At 46.6% G+C, this 23774-nt stretch overlaps 2 protein-coding genes across 3 annotated transcripts in view; one reads left to right on the top strand and one right to left on the bottom strand.

Annotated features, from left to right (window-relative positions):
* The window catches only part of ZNF174 (zinc finger protein 174), a 7567-nt gene extending 2834 nt beyond the window's left edge, over positions 1–4733 (bottom strand). Inside the window, exons 1-2 of the mRNA XM_012647699.1 lie at positions 3500–4733; positions 2261–2483 (exon numbers count right to left, since the gene is read on the bottom strand). Of these exons, the coding sequence (XP_012503153.1) occupies positions 2261–2483; positions 3500–3901 (625 nt within the window). The 5' untranslated portion in view covers positions 3902–4733. The remainder of the gene's footprint in view (positions 1–2260; positions 2484–3499) is intronic.
* Positions 4734–4963: 230 nt separating this feature from the next.
* Positions 4964–17320, top strand: ZSCAN32 (zinc finger and SCAN domain containing 32). Of its 2 annotated transcripts, XM_012647581.1 has the most exons (8): positions 4964–4989; positions 6842–7312; positions 9700–9865; positions 12285–12379; positions 12691–12811; positions 13099–13101; positions 15111–15593; positions 16351–17320. In XM_012647581.1, the coding sequence occupies exons 2-8, from the start codon at positions 6950–6952 to the stop codon at positions 17256–17258; spliced, it is 2139 nt and encodes a 712-aa protein (XP_012503035.1). In that variant the 5' UTR covers positions 4964–4989; positions 6842–6949; the 3' UTR covers positions 17259–17320. The 2 variants fall into 2 exon arrangements, with proteins under 2 accessions (XP_012503035.1, XP_012503036.1); XM_012647582.1 differs by lacking the exons at positions 4964–4989; positions 6842–7312; positions 9700–9865; ... (1 more) ...; positions 12691–12811; positions 13099–13101 and adding an exon at positions 13792–14163 and having other exon boundaries at positions 15114–15593.
* The last annotated feature ends 6454 nt before the right edge of the window (positions 17321–23774 follow it).

Raw genomic sequence — 23774 nt, 5'->3', positions numbered from 1 at the left:
CAAAAAAAAAAAAAAAAGAACTCTTACAATAAAAAGACAAATAGCCCAATTTAAAAATGAGCAAAGGGGAGGTGAGTTGGCGAAAAGTGGTGAAAAAAAATGAGCAAAGGATCTGAACAAACATTTCTCCAAACAAGATATACAGTTGACCAATAAACACATGAAAAGATGCTCAACATCATCAGTCATTAGGGAAATGCAAATCAAAACCTCAAGGAGATGGTACTTCACATCTAATAGGATGAAGATAACAAAAGATGCTGACGATAATAAGTGCTGGCAAGGATTGGAGAAATTGAAATCCTCACACTCTATTGATGGGAATGTAAAATGGTGCAGCTGCTTTGGAAAACTGTCTGGTAGTTCCTCATAAACGTTAAACATAGAGTTACCAAATGACAGCAATTCCACTCCTAGGTATTAAATATATACCCCAGTTTTTGTGTCTACACAAAAACTTGTACACATATGTTCACAGCAGCATTATTCATAATAGCCAAAAAGCGTAAACAACCCAAAAGTCTATCAACTGATTAACAGATAAACATGTAGTATATCCATATAAGACATATTATTAATCCATAAAATGGATAAAGCACTGATATATGCTACAACATGTATGAAGCTTAAAAACATGCTTGGTGAAAGAAGCCAGACCAAAAGACCACATATTGTATGATTCCATCCATATGAAATGTCCAGAATAGGAAAATCCAGAGACAGAAAGTAGACTGGGGGTGGGGAGGGGGGAGAAATGGGGAGTGACTGCTAATAAGTATGGGGTTTCTTTTTGAGGCGATGAAAATGTTTGGGAATTAGATACTGGTGGTGGTTGCACAACTTTGTGAATGTGCTAAAAACCACTGAACTGTATACTTTAAAAGGTTTAACTTTATGATATGTGAATTACATCTCGATAAGTAAAATTTAAATAGCCACACGTCTAGTGGCTACTGTATTGGAGAGTGCAGCTCTGAAGGAAGGTACTGGTGGATCTTAGGGATGAGGACCATGGGAATCTGCCCCCTTGGGGATCAAACGAAAGGAGATAGAGACAGCACACGCATACCCAGCTGTCTCTGCTGAGGCAGAAGGGAGTGTGTGGGGTCCACTTTCTTCAGGACCATGAAGGCCATAGGTTATGGGGCAGGACCTCAGCCAGAGTCACAAGCTTTTCTACTGAATGACACAGGTCTTCTCCATTTCCTGAGTTCCAAAAATCATCAAATCAAAGTGCAATGATTTATATTCCCCCAAATTCATATATTGAAATCCAAACTGTCAAGTGGATGGTATTAAGAGGGGAAGGCCTTTGGGAAGTAATTAGGTCATGAGGGCTATGCCTTCATGGGAATAGAATTAGTGTCCTCATGAAAGAGGCCGGAGGGAGCCTGTGTGCCCATTCCTCCATGTGAGGACAGAGAAAGGTTGGCAGTCTGCAACCCAGAAAAGGGCCCTCGCCAGAACCCCACCATGCTGGCGTTTTAATCTCAGACTTTTCGGCCTCCAGAACTTTGAGAAATACATTTCTGTTGTTTATAAGTTAGTCTCTTGTATTTTGTTATAGCAGTCTGAACGGACTAAGACACAAAAGTGTCACTGAATGTACCAATGTCAAGGAAGTAAGGCTCTAGTCTTCTTATAACCCTCCTCTCTAACCTGCTGACTGTATTTTGTATTCACATCATCAAGACTACCCAAAGTGTCACTGTCATTCAGTCTTAGGGATCACTGGACTGTGTAGAACAGCACCAGCAATTACACTGGCATTGCACCAGAGACAGGGAAATAGACCCAGGGGTTTAAAGCACAATGACATGGAGGAGGAAGAGAAATAATATGGAATGGGGCTTTTTCTCTACTTTCCCCCTTCTATTAATAAACATGGCACCATTTTAAGTAATGAAACTCAGCCACAGCTCGCATGGAAGTTCATTAGTAGTCACATTTGGATCTGTCTTCACTATAAGAAGCTCTGAAAGCAACAGAAAAGTAAGTACTAGATACCAGAATAAGCCTGTCATGCACTGGATTGTCAAATATCCATGAATAGAAATGATAAAAACATTTTTCTTATTTATAATATCACCACCATTCTAATTCGTGAAATTTTTTAGTGAATAAAAATTATTACATACAACATTACATACAACATTTAAAAACACACACACACATGGTCTATGCATTTGCAGAACCATGAGATGCTTTGATGGAGATAAAAGGGCTGATGAGGGGGAGAGAAGAGGCACAGAGTGTTTACCTGTCCCAGCTAATTTGGGGGTTGGTTCCTGGAGTAGCGGGGATTTCTCCCAATGATGGGGGCTCAGCTGGTCATGAGATCCTGCCTGGGAAGGCTCCTCCACGGAGCTCTCCCTGAGATCTCGCCTAGGAGTTTGCAGTTGAAAGTCTGGCAGTTCCTGTTCTCCAAGCTGGGATCCAGTTTTCTCCAAGAGCACCTTCTGCCCCTGCATACAAACGGCCACCTAGGAACAAGCCCCATCCATTAACACCATCCATGAGGACTAAGGGCAGCTTTTCTTTTCACTGCTCTATAATGAATCCTTTGCCTTGGGAATTCCTGATAACGGTCTAGAGGTCAGCTTTCATAGAGACCATTGAAACTCTCAAAGGAAGCAAAGGGATGGTATGCAGAATGACAAGAATGAGGCTGCTGTGAACTGGTGAAAACTTCTTGAGTGGCTGCCCCTAAAGCATGGGCCTTTCTCAAGGCCTGGAGTCAAAGTCATCAGAGGAGAGCTGGCACAAATATCAGGGTCAGTCATGATACCAGCCCATGAGATTCCAACCCTACATACCACCCCTTCTCTACTTCTGCTGGAGACAGGCCTTGTAGGAATGGGAAGCAGTATGGTAAGGAGCCGTTAAAAACCATTCTTATCTAATAAATTGTTCTGCCAAACTTTCCTGGTAAGGAGACAGGGGTCTAAGAGGACCCCTCATCCCTGTTCCCTAACAGGTTCCATTTTCATTCCTGCTTGCTTCCTGCCTAGGCCCTGACTGGGGTCCAACTTGGGGCATGAGGGGTGGGCAGCAATAGCAACATTGGCTAAATTAAGCCGTAACTTCCTAATCCAAAGACAATATGCCAGACACTTCACTGGAACAAGGTCCAATGAAGTTCCCCGAAGTCAAATTCATACCCAACAGGATGACCTTGCCTGCTAAGAATTCTGATTGTTAGAAAAATTTAAGAGGAATGGGTGGGGTAAGATCTGACAGCAGAAATTCAAGAACTACTTCTGGTGACATGAGGCCCGTAAAGGAATGGTAAGAACCTTGGTCCTCTATTTCCTCACTGGATGTCAGTAGCTCGGTTTTCTGAAAACCTGTTACAATTGACAGGAGGTTCCCAGATAGAGGCAACTTTTGAAGCCATCCAGTCCATTTCTGGACTCTTTAAATAAGGAGAGATCCAGAGACCAAATATCACCCAGATGAAACAGAAACCCTGGGGACCACGAGAGAGGACCCTCCTTACCCACTGCTTTGGTTTCTTGGATGATCTGTGAAACTCTTCCACCAGGGTCACAATCTCCTTGCTGCTCACTGGACATCGATGCCTGACCCGCGCCTGGATCTCGGGGGGCAGGATGGTCAGGAACTGCTCCATCACCAGAAGGTCCAAAATCTGCTCCTTGGTGTGTAGCTGAGGCTGCAGCCACTGATGGCAGAGCTGTTGGAGCCTGGAGAGTGCCTCTTGGGGACTAGACACCTCTTGGTAACAAAACCGTCTGAAGTTCTGGCGGGAAAGCTCAGGATCGGGGCAGTTTTTTGGCAGAGTAGGCCCCCGTTTCTCTTCCAGTTTTGTTATTATGTGTCTCTCTTGCTTGGAGGAAGCTTCTGTGTGGGAACTCAAAGTTATCTCCATTTTAGCCGCCATTTTGGGGATCAGGAGACAACTTCTCTCTCCTAGTAACCGGGTCAAGCCTCTGGGATCATGACTCTGGAGAAGTCTCTCTGAATGCTAGAAAGATGCTGGAAACCGAAGCTCCTCTGAGGGTGCTAGGGAGGACAGGATGCAGAAATAGGGCCTTCTCATTTGCTAGCCTTTACCCCAAACTCTGAAGACAAAGCAGTCCCTGGCAGTGGGAAGAGTTTGTCTTTCCCTCGACGAATTTTTTGAACTATCGAAGGAAAAGTTATAACGTCCTAAAGGGACACCGGGGAAAATACTTCTTTGGTTTCAGTAATAAGCACACAGGTCTCAGACGAAATGGGCAATACGATCTAACGGGCTGACAGACAGAATCCCTGGGAAAAGTTCAAGCTGTCTTACAGGTAGCTTGCACTAACTCTCCCGCATCCTGGCTGAAACCGACCTCGAGCATATAGATGAGAGCTAGAGGATAGAGCCAAGGAAGACCACAGCACAAGCCTGGGGATGTGAGTTAGCGGTGAGCCTTCTGCCCTCGAGCGAGGCTGATGCAGGCGCGGTGACTGCTCGCTCCCGAGGCGTCGCAGGCCCAGCAGCTCTGGCCTCCAGGCGTCCCGGCTCCGGCTACGCGGCCCAGCTGGCCCTGTGCCTGGCAAAGCTGCGGCAGTCCGGCGCGCAGCTCAACTACACAGCGGCGTGCGAACTCGGGCTGGCGTCTGCGACACCACTAAACCGAGCAGGCCAGCACTTGGCACTCACCTACCGCCGACTCACCTCTCTGGGAACCCGGGACCTGGCACCCAGGAGCACGGGCTGGGGGCGGGGCCGAAGCCGCGCGTCGCGGGGACGCCCACTGGCTGCCGTGGAATTGCCGCGGGAGGGCCCGCCTCATCCCCAAAGGATTGGCTCCTAGAGGGCGCCCTCCACCGTCCATTGGCTCCTGGGTCTGTCAATAGTGTCGCAGTGCACCTCGGGAGCTGTAGTCCGGTGGCTCGACCATCGAGCGTGCGCAGTGAGCGGCCTAGCGGAAGGGCAAGAGCCGTTGACTTCCGGCCCGGTGTGACAGTTTTGGGAGTCGCGGGCGCTCTTGTCCGGTGAGTGCTCCGCTTCCGCGCGTTGGGCCCCTAGTCGGCCAAGGAGCCCCTTTCCACTGGGAGTCTTATCTGAGGTGGACGTCTCGGTGGACGGGAGGCCTCCCTCAGGCCTGGCGCCCCCGGACGCTCCGCGGTCGCCGTCCCCCGCCCCAACCGAGCGGGCCCAGGGCGGGTCCCGCCCCCTGAGAGCCCCAGACGCTCGTCCTGATGGACGCGCCTGGACCCTGCTCATCTAGCCCCGACCTGCCCACCCCCTACTCCTCGCCCACAGTGCCTAACCTAGCACTGAAGGTCTAAGAACTCAGTAAATACTTGACGAGTGAAAAATGAATCAGCCGGGCTCCCGGTGCTCATTCCGCATTTCTCCGAGTGCTTGAGCCATCTCTGGAGTGAAAGAAATTTTGGAGAGACCAGCATTTTAAAATTTAATGATGAATGCGATGCAAGGGGTCAAGAGGAGTGCAGGATCCACCTCTGCATGAAACTAGAATAGCACTTATTAAATTATTCTCCAGCCAGGTAAGGTAGAAGATGTGAGAACATGTGCAAGGCAGAGGGTACAGGTTTCAGTTCTGGCCTTGCTGCTTCCAAGCTATGCCGTGTGATGCTAGGCAAGATACTTAACCGCTCTCCATTTCTCCTCTTTGGCTACAAAGGAGTGCTAACAGTAATGCCCTTGGCTTCTCTGTCTCTAGCCCCTCTTGCCCCTCTGAAACATAAAGAGAATCTAAGTGAGCATCAAGTTCTTTGAAAAAAGGCAACCCAAATCCATTTTTAAAAAAATAATTAAAATTTGTAATTGTAAAAAACATAAAATTTACCATCTTAACCATTTTTAAGTCTACAGTTCAGTAGAGTCTGTTCATGTTGTGCAACTTGAATCCACTTTAATACTGCCTAGTGGGAGTATATCAGCTCCTGTATAAAATTTTAAATTGCCCTTTATGATTGTATCTGTTTTAATCTGTGTTTTAAGTAATTAAAACCCAACTCAAACTAATTAAAAAATATTGCCTTACCTAAACTGGCCTTGGAGATCCAAATATGTATCCTTCTCCTATAAACAGGCCCACCCCGGTGCTGGAGGAGTGGAATAGAGAGTGGGACACAGTTGCAGAGAGCTCCAGTCTTACATCTGCCAATGTAGCATTTCCCAGGAAATTCAGAGCTTTTCCCACTCCTCCTACATGTGAATTTTGTTAGGCCCAGATGTTATATACCCACTCCTGGGGTTGGGGGAAGGATATTGTAATTAATAGCCCCGCTAGAATCAATGAATTAGAGAGGGACTCTTTCACAAAGAAGATCCTGCTATCAGAAGTGGGGAAGGAATGCTGGAAAATAAAAACATACAGCAAAGCAGAACAGTGACTTATCCACATTCTGTGTGTGTGTGGGGGTGTTGATGGTGGTGGTGGGGAGTGTGGTGTAATAGTGATGAAGAGATTAATCAAGAAGCACACACTCACTAGTTGTCTCCTTAAGAGAAGGTAGCAACTGGGAAGGTGAGTCCAGACTTCTTGAGGGTAGGGAAGGACAAGAAAAAGGTGAGGGAAGAAGGGAAGGAACAGGTGGACTACATTGTGAGGAATAGTTTGGGTAATTTGTTAGACTTAGAAACTTGGTCGGAGAGAAAACCGTTTTTTGATATTTCTAGTGTTTTGGATCCTTGGTGTGGATTTGTGGAGGAGTCAAAGGGATAAAGTCAATCGCAGGGAGCAGAGTGAGGGAATATGGGATCGGTTTATGCTGTCTTTTTTCATCCTCTTCAACTTCCCTTTAGAGCTGAGTCTTTTCTTTCAACTGTGAGTCTCTGCACATCTGTGACACTCTCACGTCCCTCTGATTCCAGAAAGACACTCCTTGCAAGAGAACATGACTTCCCAGTGATACAGGAAGAGAGGGAGTCTGGTTCCCAGGGTAGAAGTGGCAACCAGAGTGAGCCAGTTCGTTGAAGAAAATGATGGCTGCAGCAAGGAGTCCCCAGGCACACTCATCCTCAAACAAGGACTCCACACAGGGCCAGAAATCAGCCATTCAGGGCAACAGCCCTGACTCTGAGGCCTCCCGCCAGCGCTTCAGGCAGTTCTGCTACCAGGAGGTAGCTGGCCCCCATGAAGCTTTTAGCAGACTCTGGGAACTCTGTTGTCAGTGGCTGAGGCCTAAGACACACTCCAAAGAGCAAATCCTGGAGCTGCTGGTTTTGGAGCAATTTCTGACTATCTTGCCAGAGGAGATCCAGACCTGGGTGAGGGAGCAGTGTCCGGAAAACGGTGAGAAAGCTGTGGCTCTGGTTGAGGATGTACAAAGAGCTCCTGAACAGGTGAGAAAGGGAAGCTGAAACCTTGTGGTTTTGGCTATGAAGAAGTTGGATGAGGAACACAAGAATCCAGTTACTGGAGAGGCACTTGGTTGAGAAATGCACAGTAGCCCTCTGCTGCCCACAGAAGGTCTTGGCTTTCTTGGGTTGTTTCTATGCCCTTAATTGTATGGGAAGAATTTCTCGTGTGTGGATATAACTGTTAGATATTCATATATTTAGTTAATGTCTGGAGTCCCCAATTAAAGTGGTAAAAATACTCAGAAAAATTCTCCAAAACAAAGCCAAGGAAAGGACAACTATCCTTCACTCAGGGGGTCAGGAAAGCTAGAGGTTTTGGTGAATAAAAATCTAATCTCTTGCTAGAAGGTTTTTTGAGGGCAGAGTGCTATGTATTGTACAATAAACAAAGTTGTCTTAGAGCTGGGCCTTACCATGGTTCTTGCTGCCTGGATTGGTCGGTTGGGGACAGTGGTGGGGCCTCACAAAATATCCTCTTGTAGTTGGGACTAAGTCTAAGATCTGATCGGTGTAACCAGCTTATATCTTCTGGGAGAAGGGAGGTGTGACAGGCATTGAAAAGGAAAAGTAACATACGGGCTTTGGTTGTGGGAGAGTTGGTGGGAGGAAGGCAACTGAAATCTGGTACGTCTGGGGAGGCCTAAGTAATGGAGGGGTGTGTGTCGAGGAGTGCTCGTCAGCCCGAGTGGGTCCGCAGTCAGAGGGGGAAGGTGCCCTGAGTCTGCGTGGCTGGAGCGGGAAGGACCCAGGAAGCGGAGGTGCTTGTGTTTCCCAGTGAGGAGGGGGGGTGGTGAAGGGGGACGTAGATGAAATTTGGTAGGATCGAGGATTGAGTACTTTCGACTGACTGTAGAGAGGGGAAGAGCAGCTTGGTGGTGATGCATTAGGGAAAAGTTGAGGAAGTTAGTTGGAAATCTGTGGGATTGAGTGGAGAGGCGCAGTAGCACACATGAAGGTAGAGCTTGGAGAGGTGAACTAAATAGAGTGGGAATCCCAATATGCTAACAGTCATCCTGGCCCCAGTTCCCCAGGCCACCCCTCTGTGTGGATGCTCCCTGCCCTTCTTATCCCTCACCGTTTCAGAGCCAAACTCTTAATATAAATGAAAACAGTGCAGGAGTGTAAAGGTTAAACACCCATTTGAAACTGATCATGAAAGTGAAAGGCAGAGTAAGAAGTGGGGGTGGGGAGTAGTAATGGCAGTAGATGTAATTTCTCAGGACCCCACTTGCCTCTCAGTACCGCTCCTCATTCACTTTAAGGAAGGTTAAAGCGTGGGACTTAAAAGAATGAAGATGGCTGTGAAAGACAAAAGTGGATTTTAAGTGACCACGATGTGCCAGATGTCAAGGATTTTCCAGCGAACATGCCAGGCATGGCCCCTGGCCTGGCCTGCTGCAGCCTGTATCCACGGGGAAACAGACAGGCAATAGCAAATGAAGGCCAGTTTCAGATAAGTGCTCGGAAGGAAATGAGCAGGGTGATCTGGTAACTGTCACGGGGGGGTGATCGGTTGTGAGGCAAGGTCTCTCTGAGGTGACACTGACGGAGGAAAAGGGACCAGTTGTACCACGAGCTGGGAGAAGAGTACTCCAGGCAGAGGGCACAGTACACGCCAAGAGCCTAAGGTGGGAGAGGAGTTGGCATGTCTGGGACAGAGAAGGGAGGGCTGGTGGCTGGCGCTCAGGGGTCAGGAGAGAGTGGTATGAGAGAGTGAGAGAGGAAGGCGGGGGCCAAGGTGGATGGCCTTTTAGGCTGCGAACAGGAGCTTGGATTTTATTCTCTGTGCAGTGGGAAGCTACTGGAGAATGTTACCAGGAAGGGATGTGATCTGAGATTTTAAAAACATCACACTGGATTCCATGTAGAGGGAATGGAGTGGAAGGTCCAGCGCAGAGAGAGGATGCAGGGCAGCCGGTTAAGAGGCCATGACAGCAGTCCAGGCAGCTGACCGTGTCCTGGACCTGGCTGGAGGCTGTGGAGGTGGAGAGAGAAGACAAATGCAAGGTATCTTTTTGAAGGTAGAACTGACATTGGATTTGGGGGGAGAGGAAATAGCTTTGTGCTGAGGTCACAGCGGCTTTCTAAAGTGAAAGCTGATGTTCTCACTTCTAACAAATGTACGCCAGTTTTAGCAGTTCTGGTGTGTCAGGCTCTATATGCTAGGTGATTTCATATAAATATTCTTAACCACTTCAAAGACCTAATTCTAGTAATTTTTATTTGATTGCAACAGCAATATAGTGACTCCTAGATACTTCTTTTCTGCTTCCTTATGTTTCACATCATTTTTAAATGCCATTCTTAGGGGTTGTAAAGCCCAGCTTAGGCAGGAATTCGTAGTGATGGATCGTGGGGTCTGTTCTCAGGTCTCAGGTTCTGAGAAGGACTTGAAAGTGCTCGTGGAGGAGGTGGCCCCTTGGGGAGCAGCCAGAGAGTCACTGAGATCCCAGTGGAAACAGGCGGTTCAGCCAGAGGAGCGGACTCTGAAGGGATCACAGAGCTCACAGCAAAGTCCAGGGGAGCAGTCAGAAGGTGAGCAGAAGCCTCTGTCCTCACCTGGAAACAAAGGTCTGAACTTGAGTCCACCCAAGGGTTCCAAATTAAATGCCTTTGAAATATGTCCAAAGAGCAAGATTTCAAATTTGAGTTGAGGGTAATAGCACCTAAAATAGGGATGAAGATTCTTTATGTGTTAGCCTAATTCTCTTTCCTTACAATTTCACTGTGTTAGTTCGGAACCAGGTGTTACTAAAAATGAGCATGGTTACCCTCACCTTCTGCACAGCAGTTCTTCGTGTACTTGAAGACATAAAACCGCCTTCCCCATCCAGCTTCATCTTTGCCAGAATACATTTCTCCTGTCATTTTCACCTTTCTTCCAAAGCTCTATTTTTTGTTTTTACTTGTCTTAATTTTTTTAGAAAACTTTTTTAATTAAAAAAATTTAATTGAGGTGAAATTCACATAACATAAAATTAACCATTTTAAAGTGAAGAATTAGGTGGCATTTGGTACATTCACAGTGTTGTGCAACAACTACCTCTATCTAGTTCCAAACATTTTCCTCATCCCAAAGCGAAACGCTGTACCTGTTACACAGTTGCTCCCATTCTGTCTCTATGGATCTACCTGTTCTGGACATTTCGTATCAGTGGAATTATACACATTATATGACCTTTTGTGTCTGGCTTCTTTCACTTCTTTCGAGCATGTTTCAGTACTTTATTCTTTTTTTGTGGCTGAGTAGTATTCCATTGTATGGATATACCAAGTCTTTATTTATTTATTTAGAAGCAGGGTTTTGTTCTATTGTCTGGGTTAGAGTGCAGTGGTGTCATCATAGCTCGCCGCAACCTCAAATTCCTGGGTTCAAGCGATTCTTCTCCCTCAGCCTCCCAAGGAGCTGGGACTACAGGTGCTCACAACCATGCCTGGCTATTTTTTTAATTTTTTGTCGAGATGAGGTCTTGCTATATTGCTCAGGCTGGTCTAGAACTCCTGGCCTCAAGCAATTCTCGTGCCTTGGCTTCCCAGAGTGCTAGGATTATAGGCATGAGCCACTGCACTTGGCCCAGGGTCTATATTTTTACAAGTCTTTTCCCATGAAGCAACTTGGCTAGATATATTCTAGATAACCTTAAGGCCCATTGCTGCCTTTTCTGCTTAATGGAAAGCTGACATTACATGTTGCTAGGTAATTTTTGAACCCAGCACATCTTTACATAATTCAAATCCTAGAGGAAAACACCGGCCTTGATGTTAAGTTGACAAACTTGTTTACAAAATGGAAAATTGTCTAAGAGGTTCATTTGTTTTAGTATTCTTTAAGCAAAATAAATACTCATCGATATTTTTCTAAACTTTGCCATTTGGTGTTTATTTCCTTTTAGTCATCGGGAATACCTGTGCTCTCTGACACGTGATCTCCGAGGCTAGCGGGCGCTGTGAGTGAAGGGAGGCCTCGCAGTGCTCTCTCCGCTTCCCTGCCCGCAGGCCGCTCACGGTCTGCAGTGCTATAACCTCCCAGGGGTCACATGCCTCTGAGTTTATGCTGAAGTTCAATTAGTAAGTCATAAAAATATATCATTTCATTTGTAGAATTCTTAAAAGTAGGGGTTTGGGAAAGAATATATTATCTTGGTCTGAAAAATATAAAAGTTTTCAGTTACTATGGTTTTTTTTTTTTTTTGAGACAGAGTCTCACTGTGTTGCCTGGGCTAGAGTGCCATGGCGTCATCCTAGCACACAGCAACCTCAAACTCCTGGGCTCAAGCGATCCTCCTGCCTCAGCCTCCCGAGTAGCTGGGACTACAGGCATGCGCCACCATGCCTGGCTAATTTTTTCTATATATTTTTAGTTGTCCAATTAATTTCTTTCTATTTTTAGTAGAGACGGGGTCTTGCTCTTGCTCAGGCTGGTTTCGAACTCCTGAGCTCAAACAATCCGCCCGCCTCGGCCTCCCAGAGAGCTAGGATTACAGGCGTGAGCCACCGCGCCCAGCCTACTATGGTATTTTTAAGAGTACTATGGTTATCTCTGGGTGGTGGGGCTATGGAGAGATTTTTTCCCCCCTCTATTATTCTAGTTAATTTTTTTGCCTCTAACATGTGCGTATTTCTCTAAAATGAAAAAAAATTTTAAAGCTGTTATGCCAAGAGGAATCTAGTGAAAAGAACTTGTCAACACATACAGGCCGTTGGCTATGGCAGTGGTTCTCAAACTTGAGTGTGCCTTGGATTCATCTAGAGGGCATGTTGAAGCACAGCTTCCCAGGCCCTACCTGTAGAGCTTCTGATTCAGAGGATCTGAGGTGAGGCCCCAGAATTTGCATTTCTGACAGGTTCCCAGGTACTGCCGATGTGGCCAGCCCAGGGAGCCCACTTTGAGAACCTCTCCTCTGTGGCTGTTACGCGGAAGTTTCCCTCTATTAGTGGCTATTTTCTTCCCCAGCCTGGCTTGCTCCTCAAGTTCCTAGGAATCTGCCCCAAAAGAAGGGTCTTCGAGCCCAGGAGACAGGTACCATAGTCTGGACAGCTGGGTCCCAGGTGAGCTGTGGTTGATGCCTTCTGTTTCTTTTGAAGTTCTCACTTCACCTTAGCACTCACTCTCACACTAAAATGCCTTCTTTTCCGAAGACCTTATAAAGATTTTATGTAATCCACCGAGCTTCTCAGGTATTCTGTCCACTCTGACATCATCACGTGGCTCTTTCCCATCCCGATCCTTCCCATGGAGGGCTGATCTCCCGCTGCCTTTGCTTTGCCCCTGATCTGATGACTGTGGTCCTGTCTCTGCCCCCACCCCAGGCTAGAGCGGTGCTATTTTATCCGTAGCAGCAGCCCTGGTGTTGTTACAGGGACCAGCCACGTGCAAGGACAGAGCCATATCTCTCTGTCAGCAAGAGTGGGTGCACGCTGGCCCTGCACAGAGGGTGCTCCACAGGGGTGCTGCACAGGAGCACGGACATGTCTCGCTGGGTAAGGATCCACCTTCCCTCTAGGTCCAGATGGATGTGCTCAGTTGTTCAGAGATACCGAAAGAATCCAAGAGCGAGGGAGACAGAGGGAGTGGGGAGACTTTTAGGTAGAAGGAAAGGAGGGAATAAATGGGAAGCCAGAGCAGGCGAGATAGACACAGGCAGAGACTGCAAGAAAGAGGCAGCACGGGAGTCAGGCCTTGTGACAGGGATGGCAGCACGTGTGAGAAGGCGAGCAAGAGCAAGGGAGGGAGTGCGAGGACATGAAAGATGAGAGAGGGGGAGAAGCAAGTGCAAGGGGGAGACAGAGACAGGCAGGAGCCAGACAGGCAGTGGCAGAGGGGAGGGAAAGGTGAGAGTCGGATGGATGTTTGCTTGCACACACAGGTGGCTGCGGTAGCTCCCGAGTTTCTCCAGTGGCAGAGATTAAAAACAAGACATCCTGGCTGTGATGGGCTACTTCTGTGCCCAGGCCTTTCTGGGGGAACCAAGCCCTGTCCTAGAGTCTCAGGACACTCGGGGAAGGTCTGCTGATTGGACTGCTCTCTTGCCTTTCTCAGATCATTCTGCCCCATCTGGGCCAAATGCCACCTCCTCAGAGCAGCCATCCAGATTCAGAGACAGGTGCTCTGCAGCTTGCTGAGCCTTGATGTCTCCTCTCTGCTTCTTCACATGCAGGGTTTGCCATTCACGGTCCGAATGTTGGCTCTGGGCTGGATCAAAGAGAACACACAGGGACCCCAGATTTTCATGGCTGCAGGGTGAGGAAAAGGTCTGAGAGTTCCACAAGTGAGACTGGAGTGGAAGCCCCTGAGAAATCAGCAATAGGGGAAGAAGGAATCAGGGGTGATGCAAAACAGCTGGACTCAGCAAATGAGCACGTCACAGGTATACGTTGGGCTTCTGAGGAAACTAGGACTTTCCTTTCTATTCTCAGTGAGTCTCGGTTTTATGAAAAACTCCAGATGCACCAGCACAGCAGCCAGCTGTATGGGGAAGTTGCTGAGCTCTTGTGTGAACAAGGTTTCCACCGGACTCTGGAGCAGTGTCAAACCAAGTTCAGAAGCCTCCAGGCCAGTTACCATCCAGGGAGGCAAGGCTGCAGCCCAGAGCCCCGTGCCTTCCAAGAGGAGATAGAAGCTCTGCTGGCCTCACAGGGGCCCCGCAGTTCTCCCAGGAGCTTGGCAGACAGGGCTGTTGAGGCCAAAGGGCCAGGCCAGGGTCCACAGGCTCAGAAAGAGATAGAGGATGAGGACACAGTAGAGGACTCAAACAGCTGCAAAACCAACGGCAAGCAGCCAGTCCAGGCAACTGGGAGCCCCGACAGCTACAGCCTGCTCCAGAGCCCCTTGGGTGAGGACCTCTCTGCATCTGTGTCCTTGTGCTGACTGCTTGTTTGTAAACCACGCCTCCACAGAGCTTTCTTCCAGCTATAAAATTGGTGCTGGTTCCTATTCCTGGGGGTTCCTATCCCTTACAGTTGGGGGCATTGTTGGGATAAAAGCTGTTTGGTTTGCCATGTACAGGTTACATACAGGGAAAAGTAGTACCTAAATTTTTAGGTTGTCTGGGTCAACCTAATTTTCTTTTCAGTATGAAGTCTGAAAGCCAGGTATGTTTCTGTCACCAAAGTAGTGAATTGTCTGAGGAGGTGGTATATCCAGATTTTGTTAACATAAAAGAATGATGATGATGTTAGCCTAGGAATGCATACTGTATTCTCTATGGAAGGTGGGTGATGCCACGGACAGGTACCTGTGTGATTACAAAAGCTTATCGTTAGGAATCAGGTTCCACTGCAGCTGCAGATTGATCTGTGTCCAGCGTGAGTATATTCCTCAGAACATATACAAGTTACTGCCATCAGTAACCAGCATCATAGCCGTGTTTCGGTTGCTTATTGCTGCAAAACAAACCACTCCAAAACTTGGCGGCTTAAGACAACTATTTCTCACCATTCTGTGGGTTGACCGGGTGGTTCTGCTTCTTGATGTTGAGGTTGCAAGATCCAGAATGGCCTCATCACCTGGCTGGCACTTGATGGTGGCCACCAGCTAGGAGCTCAGCGAGCTCTATCAGATGGGCACAGCCTCACACCTGCTTCCCCAAGCAAGTTTTCATGTTTTAGGGAAAAAGGCCATAGTGAGACTTCTTCCCAGGAACAGCAGTAGCCAGTTGTGGCACAGTTTGAGAAACAAGGATGTAACGTCTTAGGCTGCTAAAACCCCGCACTGCAATACTTACAGTCCCCCCGATCTGACTGTCAGATCTCATTGATCTGTTCTCTGTCCCCTGGCAAGCAGGTGTGCACTGGGGCTATGAAGAGACCAAGACACTCCTGGCCATTCTCAGTAGTTCTCAGTTTTACGGAAAACTCCACACCCATCAGTGGAACAGCCAGATCTACAGGGCCATGGCGGAAAGACTCCGGGAGCAGGGCTTTGTGCGGACCCCAGAGCAGTGTCGCAACAAGTTCAGAAGCCTACAGTCGAGTTACCGAAAAGTGAGGCAAGGCTGTGTGCCTGAGCCTTGCATCTTCTACGAGGAAACGGATGCTTTGTCAAGCTCCTGGGCCTCTGTACCTCCTGTGGCAAGTAATGCTGTTCCTCGCCTAGAGGGAAGTGTCATCGAGGCTAAAGAGTGGCATCAGTGGAACGGGGAGCCCACAGAGGTTGTCGAAGATGGCACTGTGGATGGTATAGACAGGGATGACAAAGACTTTGGGAACCCTGGCCAGGAAGTCAGAAAACTTGACCTGCCTTCCCTGTTCCCAAACAGACTTGGTAAGACTCTGTTGGCTCTGATGGTCAAAGGATGGGAAAGTCTACCTAGAGGCCATTAGCCTAGCAGTCAAGAGGGAACTGTCACCACTGCTGGCTTTGTCATCATGTGTGACCTTATACAGGCCAGGAGTCTTGGTTTTCATGGTGTTTAAGGATTATTCCCCTTGGATTTTAGAACCTTGATTTTGTGTTTGCCAACCTCTTTATCATCTTTTACCATGGAGTTCCAATACTTTGCTTCCTCAGATTGCTAGTTAGGCCTCCAGACCAGGTTCCTCCTCCTTCCTCCTCCTCTAGCATGCCTACTCCTTTCATAACCTGAACTGTACTGGCCAGGTACTTAGCACCTTGCTTTCTTCCTGTTTAAGCTGGCCAACCCACAGTGGCCTTTTCTTGTTCTGCTGCCAGAAGTTAGGCCATTCAAGAACTGAGTGTACACCTATAAATAGACTGGTAGATGACATAGAGTTTGACCCTTTGCCTCGGTTTGTCATTGTGTCGGAACATCCAAAAAGACATAGGAGAAAAGTTGCTGGAGTTTAGGGTGTGATTTGCCAGTGACCACAGAATTTGGAGCTCAAAAGTATTACAATTGGAGAATAAAACTTAGGCTTTTAATTAGCGGGAGACTTAATCACATGAAGAATTCCAATTGTGTATTTCTTCTTTGTAGTATAGTTGTAACTCTTTTTGCATTCCATTGTTTGCCTTCTCTACGGTCCATTTTATTGCTTTTTTCTTTTTTTTTTTCCTTTAGGTTTTGAGAGCAAGAATGGGACTAAAAAAGAAAATCTAAAATGGGATGATTCAGAGGAAGTAGAAATGAACAAGACTTTACACAGAAAATCTAGTGGAGAAGTTTTTTGGCACTCTGAGCTAAAAAAAGTCTGGGAGAGTGAGCCAACGTCAAGAAGGCAATATAGAAATTCTCCAGTGGAGAGTGAGGAAAAACCCCCATCCCAGGACAAAACAAGTCACCAGAGACTTTATACTGGAGACAAAGCCTGTACACATTTCCTCTGTGGGAAAAACTGCTCTGTGCTCTTTCCCCACAAGCCAGCCCACGAATCGGAAAAAGCTTCTCAGTGTCCTGAATGTGGAAGAACCTTTAGCCGAGGTTCTTACCTTGTTCGGCATCAGAGAATCCACACAGGTGAGAAGCCTCACAAGTGCAGTGAATGCGGGAAAGGCTTTAGTGAGCGCTCCAACCTCACTGCCCACCTACGAACTCACACAGGGGAGAGGCCCTACCAGTGTGGGCAGTGTGGGAAAAGCTTCAACCAGAGCTCCAGTCTCATTGTCCACCAGAGGACCCACACGGGGGAGAAGCCTTATCAGTGCATTGTTTGTGGAAAGAGATTCAACAACAGTTCCCAATTCAGCACTCACCGGCGCATCCACACTGGGGAGAGCCCCTACCAGTGTGCAGAGTGTGGGAAAAGCTTCAACAACAGCTCCCACTTCAGTGCCCACAGGAAAACCCACACTGGGGAAAAGCCTTACAAGTGTTCTCAATGTGAGAAAAGCTTTACTAAGAACTCTGCCCTCACCCGCCATCAGGCAGTACACATAAAAGATAACTCTCATCATAGGAAGGGAGAGGTGTGTTATAAATATGTAGGAAACCTGAGAGATCAGTTCCTTAGGTCAATGTGTATTCCTTAGAACTTCTTTCTGCTTGTGGCGAGATCTAGTCAATCTCTGGCTTAGTAAGTAAACTTACTGACAACTGGATCTTAAGAACCATGTCCAGGAACAGGAAATCAGCATAAGGATGCTGACCTCTTTTGGCTCTGGCTGTGACTTCAGAGTCCTGTCTTACTGTGACTTAAAGTTTGTTCTGATGGGGAGAAAGCTGTAGGATCCGTAAGTTCTGCCAGAAAACCAAGGCCTCCCTGTTCCAAACATTGTTAACAGCAAGCATAACATCTAGGGTAATCTTTGTAAGATACCACTTTATCGTCACCCATACCTTCGTTCCTGATTGTCTCTTACAGTAAATGGTTTATACACATTACTATTTCTGATAAAAATAAAGGTGTTTTTACCTCCACTTCCTTGGCCTTCGGTTATAATTTTCTTCAATAGAAACTTTACTTTTGTTTTTTTGAGACAGAGTCTTCCTCTGTTGCCCTGGGTAGAGTGCAGTGGCATCATCATAGCTCACTGCAACCTCAAACTCCTGGGCTCAGGTGATCCTCCTGCCTTAGCCTCCCAAGTAACTGGTACTACATGTGCGTGCCACAACACCTGGCTTATTTTTCTATTTTTAGTAAAGACAGGGTCTTGCTCTTGCTCAGGTTAGTCTCGAACTCCTGAGTTCAAGTGAGCCTCCTGCCTTGGCCTCCCAGGGTGCTAGGATTACAGGTGTGAGCCACTGCACATGGCTAAATAGAAACTTTATACTGATGTAGAAGCCTGTGGGGTCCTGAAGATGATCTAAGTGTAGAGTCTGTTTCAGGGCAGTCAGACATGCAGAGACAGAATAAGGGGCAGGAAATGGGGAGAGGAGGAAAAGAATTAAGTTGGGAAGGGTTTGAGCCATCATGAGAAGGAATATCATAGGAATAAGGAAAAAACAGGTACTATAGGAGGATCTGACTGCAAAGAGAATAGTAGGTTACAGGAAGGATGGGTGTGACGAACACTAAGAACCAAACCTAAAACTTAATGATCCAGAACAAGTCACAGATATTTAAGCTTTTATGAAATTGCCACGGATTAAAAATGGTAAAAGGTGGGTACGTTGTCTACAGTTGTTGGCTTGTATATGCAAAGTTACAGGACCTTGTCTAAGCTATGGTGATAAGCAAGCATTATGGCTCTGCTTGACCCTTTTTGAAGAATTAAATATGAGCAAAGGAGAATGTACGTTCTACCTCAAAGCCAGAAAAAAATTAAAATGGAAGGAGAAGGAGAAGCAAAGGTAGAATATACTTAAGTGTTTCCTCAAGTTGAGCCCTGCCTGGGCCACTATTTTTCCCTGCCACTGTCCTTGAGCATGGCCCTAAGGGGAAGCTATGCAGGGCAGTTCCTGGAGTCACAAAGTTAATAGCCTCTGCTCTACATAGAAAAGGCCATCTTTGAAGGGTCTGGGCAAAGGCAAAGAGGTCAGCTGGAATGAGACCTGTTAGGGACAGCATGACTTTATTGGTGATTCCTGGTGGGAAAGAGGGAGACAGCCCAGGGGTGGATCAGTTACTGAAGGGCTTTGGATATCAGCTCAAAGAAGTTAGTTAGATAAGTGAGGAGAGCCAGTGAAAGTAATCAGAAGAGACAAGGAAGTGGAGATAGTTTATGAGGCCTTATTAGTAGGCTCCTCCCACTCCTGGGCCTACTGTGACCAGGGAAATTGAGATGGAACTGTTGCACTCCTTGCACATTTAGGTTGCCTTCACCCTCCAAACTGCATTGTCCTCTAGTCTGCTGGGCAGCAAAAGAAACACCACAAGTGCTAGAATCCCTAACCCTTGCCTGTCAACCATTCCAGATGATCTACAGTAGACGGGTAAGAACTGGAGAATATATTCATTTATTCAGGAAATATTTGGTTACCTATAATATACCAGATATTGGAGCCGGATATAACACAGTAGACAAAGTAGATACTGTATCTTCCAGAACCAGCCTCATTGGGCCCCCTCATAGGTACTAGCACCAGGCAGGCAACACTGCCTAGCCAACGCCCCCACAAGATATGAGTCCCAGCTCTGTAGAGCCTGTTTTCCAAGCTGCCCAGTTCTGGTAAACTCAACCTTTCCCCGTGTTCCCTCAATGCCATGTGAGGTCACTGGTTCCCACACTATCTCTGTGGCTGCAATGTTCCCTTTCACTCTTTTTTTTTTTTCAGTTCTACCACGCCCATCCTACAAATTCCTTATATTAAATTCTCTCTTTGAAATGCCTAGAATGGTTTCTGTTTTCCTGACTGGACTTCGTTATTACATGCTATGCTAAGAATTTTAGATTTTATCATAAGTGTAATGGGAAGCCCCTGGAGGATTAAGCAGGGAGTGACATTATTCTCTTAATCTGACTACTGTGTGGAGAATTGATTAGAGCTAAAAGAGGAAGCAAGGAGACCGAGTAAGACTCTCTTAGCTGTGATGTCTAGAGACTCAGTTGTCTAGTCAAGTGACAGCAGTGGATATGAAAAAAGTGGATGGAATTAGTACATCTTGGAAGCATAATCAACATGTTGTGGTGATAGTTTTGTTATGGAAGTGAGGCAGAGCGGTATCAAGGCTGAACAGGTTTCTGGTTTGAAGAGGGTGCCAAGAGGTGGAGGGAGATGCCACTTACCAAGATGGCAATGGCAGGTAAAGCAGCAGATATGGGAAGCAATTCACAGGTTCAGTCTTGGATGTGTGGAGTTTGAGATACGTATGAGAAGTTCAAACGGTGAGGTAAAATAAGCTAAAGGATTTATACCTCTGTGGCTCGAACGAGAGGTCTAGAGATAGAAATAGGAAAATCATCTCTATGATGGTATTTAAAGCTGTGAGAGTGAGGAAATGGCAGTGTGGCTCAAACCATGGCCCATGGACAACTTGTACCAGTGTAACCTTGGGTATTGGTTGCATAAAACCTGGGCTGCCCCCGTACACACACAGTCTCCGAACAAGACAGATCCCAATGGTTTGAATTTGTAACAAGCTCCAGAAATAACTTTTATGCTCACTTAATTTTTAGAAGACTTGGCTAATTGAGAGAATCTGGAGTGAAAAAAGAGGACCTGAAACCAAAGCCTGAGAAACAATACAGAGAGGCCTGGTAGAAGAGTGGCATTTGGAAAGGAGAGGAATGGATAGAGAGGGAGAAAGAACACCAGGAATGTGTGTCAAGGAAGTCAGGAGAAGGAATTTCAAGGGGAAGGGAGTGGCCAACTGAGTTGGACGCTGTTAAGAGGTCAAGTAAATTGAAGACCAAAAGGGTCTGGTAACATGGAGGTCAACAGAGCCCTCAGCAGGAGCAATTTTAGTGCAACAGTAGCAGCAGAAGCCAGATTAGAGAAGAGTGAAGGCACAGAAATACATGAAGATGAGGCTGTAGCTGAAAGAAAACGTGAGCTCAACAGCAGTTTTTAAAAACAAATGAGATACTCACAGCATGTTTAGATAATGTGAAGGATCCGGCTTCAGGGGTCCTCAAGACCACCCACGTGTTCAATGATTCACTAGACAGATTCACGGGACTCAGGTTTACTGCGGCAAAGGTTTATTATGGGGAAAGGATACATGATATAATTAACAAGGGGAAAAGCCACAGGCGAAGTCTGGGGAAATCCATGCACAGGCTTCCTTTCACCCTGCCCTCCTGTGAGGGGACACAGAGTACTTGAGTGGGCTCCTTTTTCCAACTACCAAAAGTGCGGTAACATGTACAATGTTTCTGCTCATGGAAGCCCACGAGAGAGGCGGTGCCCAAGGTTTTCACTGGGGGCTGGTCACGTAGGCGCCCGCTGCCTAGCAGGTACCCAAATAAACCACCCTTCTCAGTCAGGGAATAGTGAAACCCAAGTTCCCAGACTCCCAGAGCTAACCTTGAAAACCAAACCTTTCTGAAATAGCTTCAAGCCTGCAGAATTAACTCGTCTGCACAAATCCAGTAGGAGAGATTCAAAACATAACAGGGGATAAAAATTGGAGCAAGGTCCCTTGAGTGTGGGAGAGGACAGAATTCTAAGCACGGGAAAGGACTATCCTTTAATTGGAGATTTACATGTGGAGAATGGAGATGGCTTCAATTTGATGGTAGGAAGCAGAGTATTATCTTGTTAATCAAAGAGAGGAAAAATGTTTGGTTTTGGAATAATGTAGAAGTGATTGTTTTAATAAAACAACCAGTAGCTGATTTACGAGTCAGGAACTTCAAGACCAATGGAAAAACCCAGATAGTTGCGTGAGAAACGCATCCACCAGTGAAGCAATTTACTGGGATCTGCGAGTCAAGTCTGGGTTTCTCGGTAGCTCCGATGCACTCCTGCTATCCTAGACTGCGCGACTTGCGTAGGGACTATGAAACCGAGGGGTGAGTTGATTTGTTCAGGTTTGCCTGCCCTGCTTGCTCGTGGTTTCTTGCTTTTTGTTATGTTTTTGCCCTTTTCCATAAAGCTGAAGGCTGCAGTAGCTGAAGGCTGTGCCACTGAATGCTAAAACTTAACGTTCCCTGGCTACTACTTCACAGGTAACATTCATAAGTCACCATGGTAATGGTCCCGTTTTCCAGAAGCTTGGTTGAGACCACTCACCCTTCAACTGGGATGGCTTTTTGATGTCGAGGGCCAAAAACTCCACCCTCAGATCATATCAATGCCACCATTTTCTAAACATATGTCCTATGAAATGCCATGAACTCCTACTATACTGTGCAGAACAAACCTGTTATTTCATTTTTCCCCACTGCCAATCACCTTTCCCCACACCGTAGACCACCCCACTTCCCTAACCCATAAATATCCCTAAGCCTTATTTTTGAGGTGGATTGGAGAGCTGTTCTCCTGCCTCCTTGCCTGTCAACCTTGCAATTAAATATTTTCTCTTTTACAAAACTCATGTCACAGTGACTGATTTTCTGTGCCCGGGCAGAACGGACCTGGACCTGGCCAGGAACAGCTAAAGTGAAAGAGCTGGATTTTTTCCCCCCATTTGTAATGTTCCTCTTTTTTTGTTTGTTTTTTTTTTTTTTGAGATAGGGTCTCACTGTGTCACCTGGGCTAGAGTTCAGGGGTGTCATCACAGCTCACTGCAACCTCAAATTCCTGGGTTCAAGTGATCCTCCTGCCTCAGGCTTCTGAGTAGCTGGGACTACAGGCACGCACCACCAAGCCAGGCTAATTTTTCTACTTTTTTGTAGAGATAGGGTGTCGCTGTCACTCAGGCTGGTCTGGAACTCTTGGCCTCAAGCAATCCTCCTGCCCCAGCCTCCCAAAGTGCTGGAATTATGGGCATGAGCCACCTCGCCCGGCCTAATTTCTTTTTAAATGAGGATTCCTGGATCCCACCTCTAGTGGTTCTGATTTGTCAGTCTGGGATAGTTATTTCTAACAAGTTTTCTAAGTGCTTCTGTGTGTTTATCCCTATTTGAGAACCATGCTTTTCTTGGAGATGGAGGACGCTGGGGCCTAAAGGCATGTGAAGAATCAGTATCACACAGGGTCAACCTCTGGCTCTCCAGATTGCAAACTACATCTTTTCACCGAGAATTGTTAGGAAGTAGTATGGTGCAGCGGTGAGGCCTTTGGACTAAGACAAACCAGATTTAACTTTTAATTTTGTTACCTATTGCTGTGTGTCCTTAGACAACTGACTTAACCTTTCTGAGCCCTAGCCTCCCCATCTTACAGTCAGTGATAAGAATATCTACTTCTCAGTGTGGTTTAAAGGATTAAATGATTTTGTGTGTGCAAACCACTTACATATTACCTACCACACAGTAAATGCTTATTATATACCAGCTATTATAAGATATTATTATCATTAGATATGTCCATGCAGAAAAACAAAAGCCAAACAACTTCAAACTCTCCCATGCATTGCTGCTATCTGTATCTATGGCCTCCCAACCTCGTGTTCTTCAGTCAGTGAATTCAGTTGTTCATGAAATACAGTATGATGAAATTGATATTTATTTTGCCCAGAAATGTTCACTATGTTCAGGCACAGACAGATATGGAGATGAGGAAGATCTGGTCATTGCCCTCCAAGGAAGAAGAGGTGGATTTTCAACATAGGTCAAATCAATTCTGTAATCTTTCCTTACTTCCGTCTCTCACTTTCAGCGCTCTTTCTGGCTAACAATTTCTGTGCAACCTTGAGCCACAGACCTCACACTGCATGTGGCAGGGGCTGGAAGCCTGGCCTCCTTGGGAGGATGAAGGCACAGTTGCAGTTCCATGTCACACCAGTACCACAACTAACTCCCAGCCATACCGTCTTGCCTGGCACTAGAGGTAGGTGGTATTATTACATAGTATAGATTACACATGGCCCCTAAGAAGCTTGTACAGTCTAAAGGTAGAAAAGGCAAAAGAGATACATTTAAAAAAAAGAAAGAAAGAAAGAAAAGGAGACCCATCAGAGATTTTGCTTGTTACACAGTCCCCCTTCCCTTCCATCAAGGTGTTGTCTACTGGAATCCAGAGCTGGATTTTTTCACAAGTCAAGACTTTAGGGCCGGGTG

This window comes from Propithecus coquereli, unplaced genomic scaffold (genome assembly GCF_000956105.1).
Source record: "Propithecus coquereli isolate 6110/MARCELLA unplaced genomic scaffold, Pcoq_1.0 Scaffold27, whole genome shotgun sequence".
Classification (NCBI taxonomy): domain Eukaryota; kingdom Metazoa; phylum Chordata; class Mammalia; order Primates; family Indriidae; genus Propithecus; species Propithecus coquereli.
The sequence above is the reverse complement of the archived record's forward strand: the minus strand, read 5'-3'. Positions and strand labels throughout refer to the sequence as shown.

Coding starts and splice junctions, on each gene's coding strand:
- ZSCAN32 (XM_012647581.1), top strand. CDS start 6,950: ATGATGGCTGCAGCAAGGAGTCCCCAGGCACACTCATCCTCAAACAAG. Junction 7,313..9,699: donor TACAAAGAGCTCCTGAACAG/GTGAGAAAGGGA, acceptor GTCTGTTCTCAG/GTCTCAGGTTCTGAGAAGGA. Junction 9,866..12,284: donor TCCAGGGGAGCAGTCAGAAG/GTGAGCAGAAGC, acceptor TTTCTTCCCCAG/CCTGGCTTGCTCCTCAAGTT.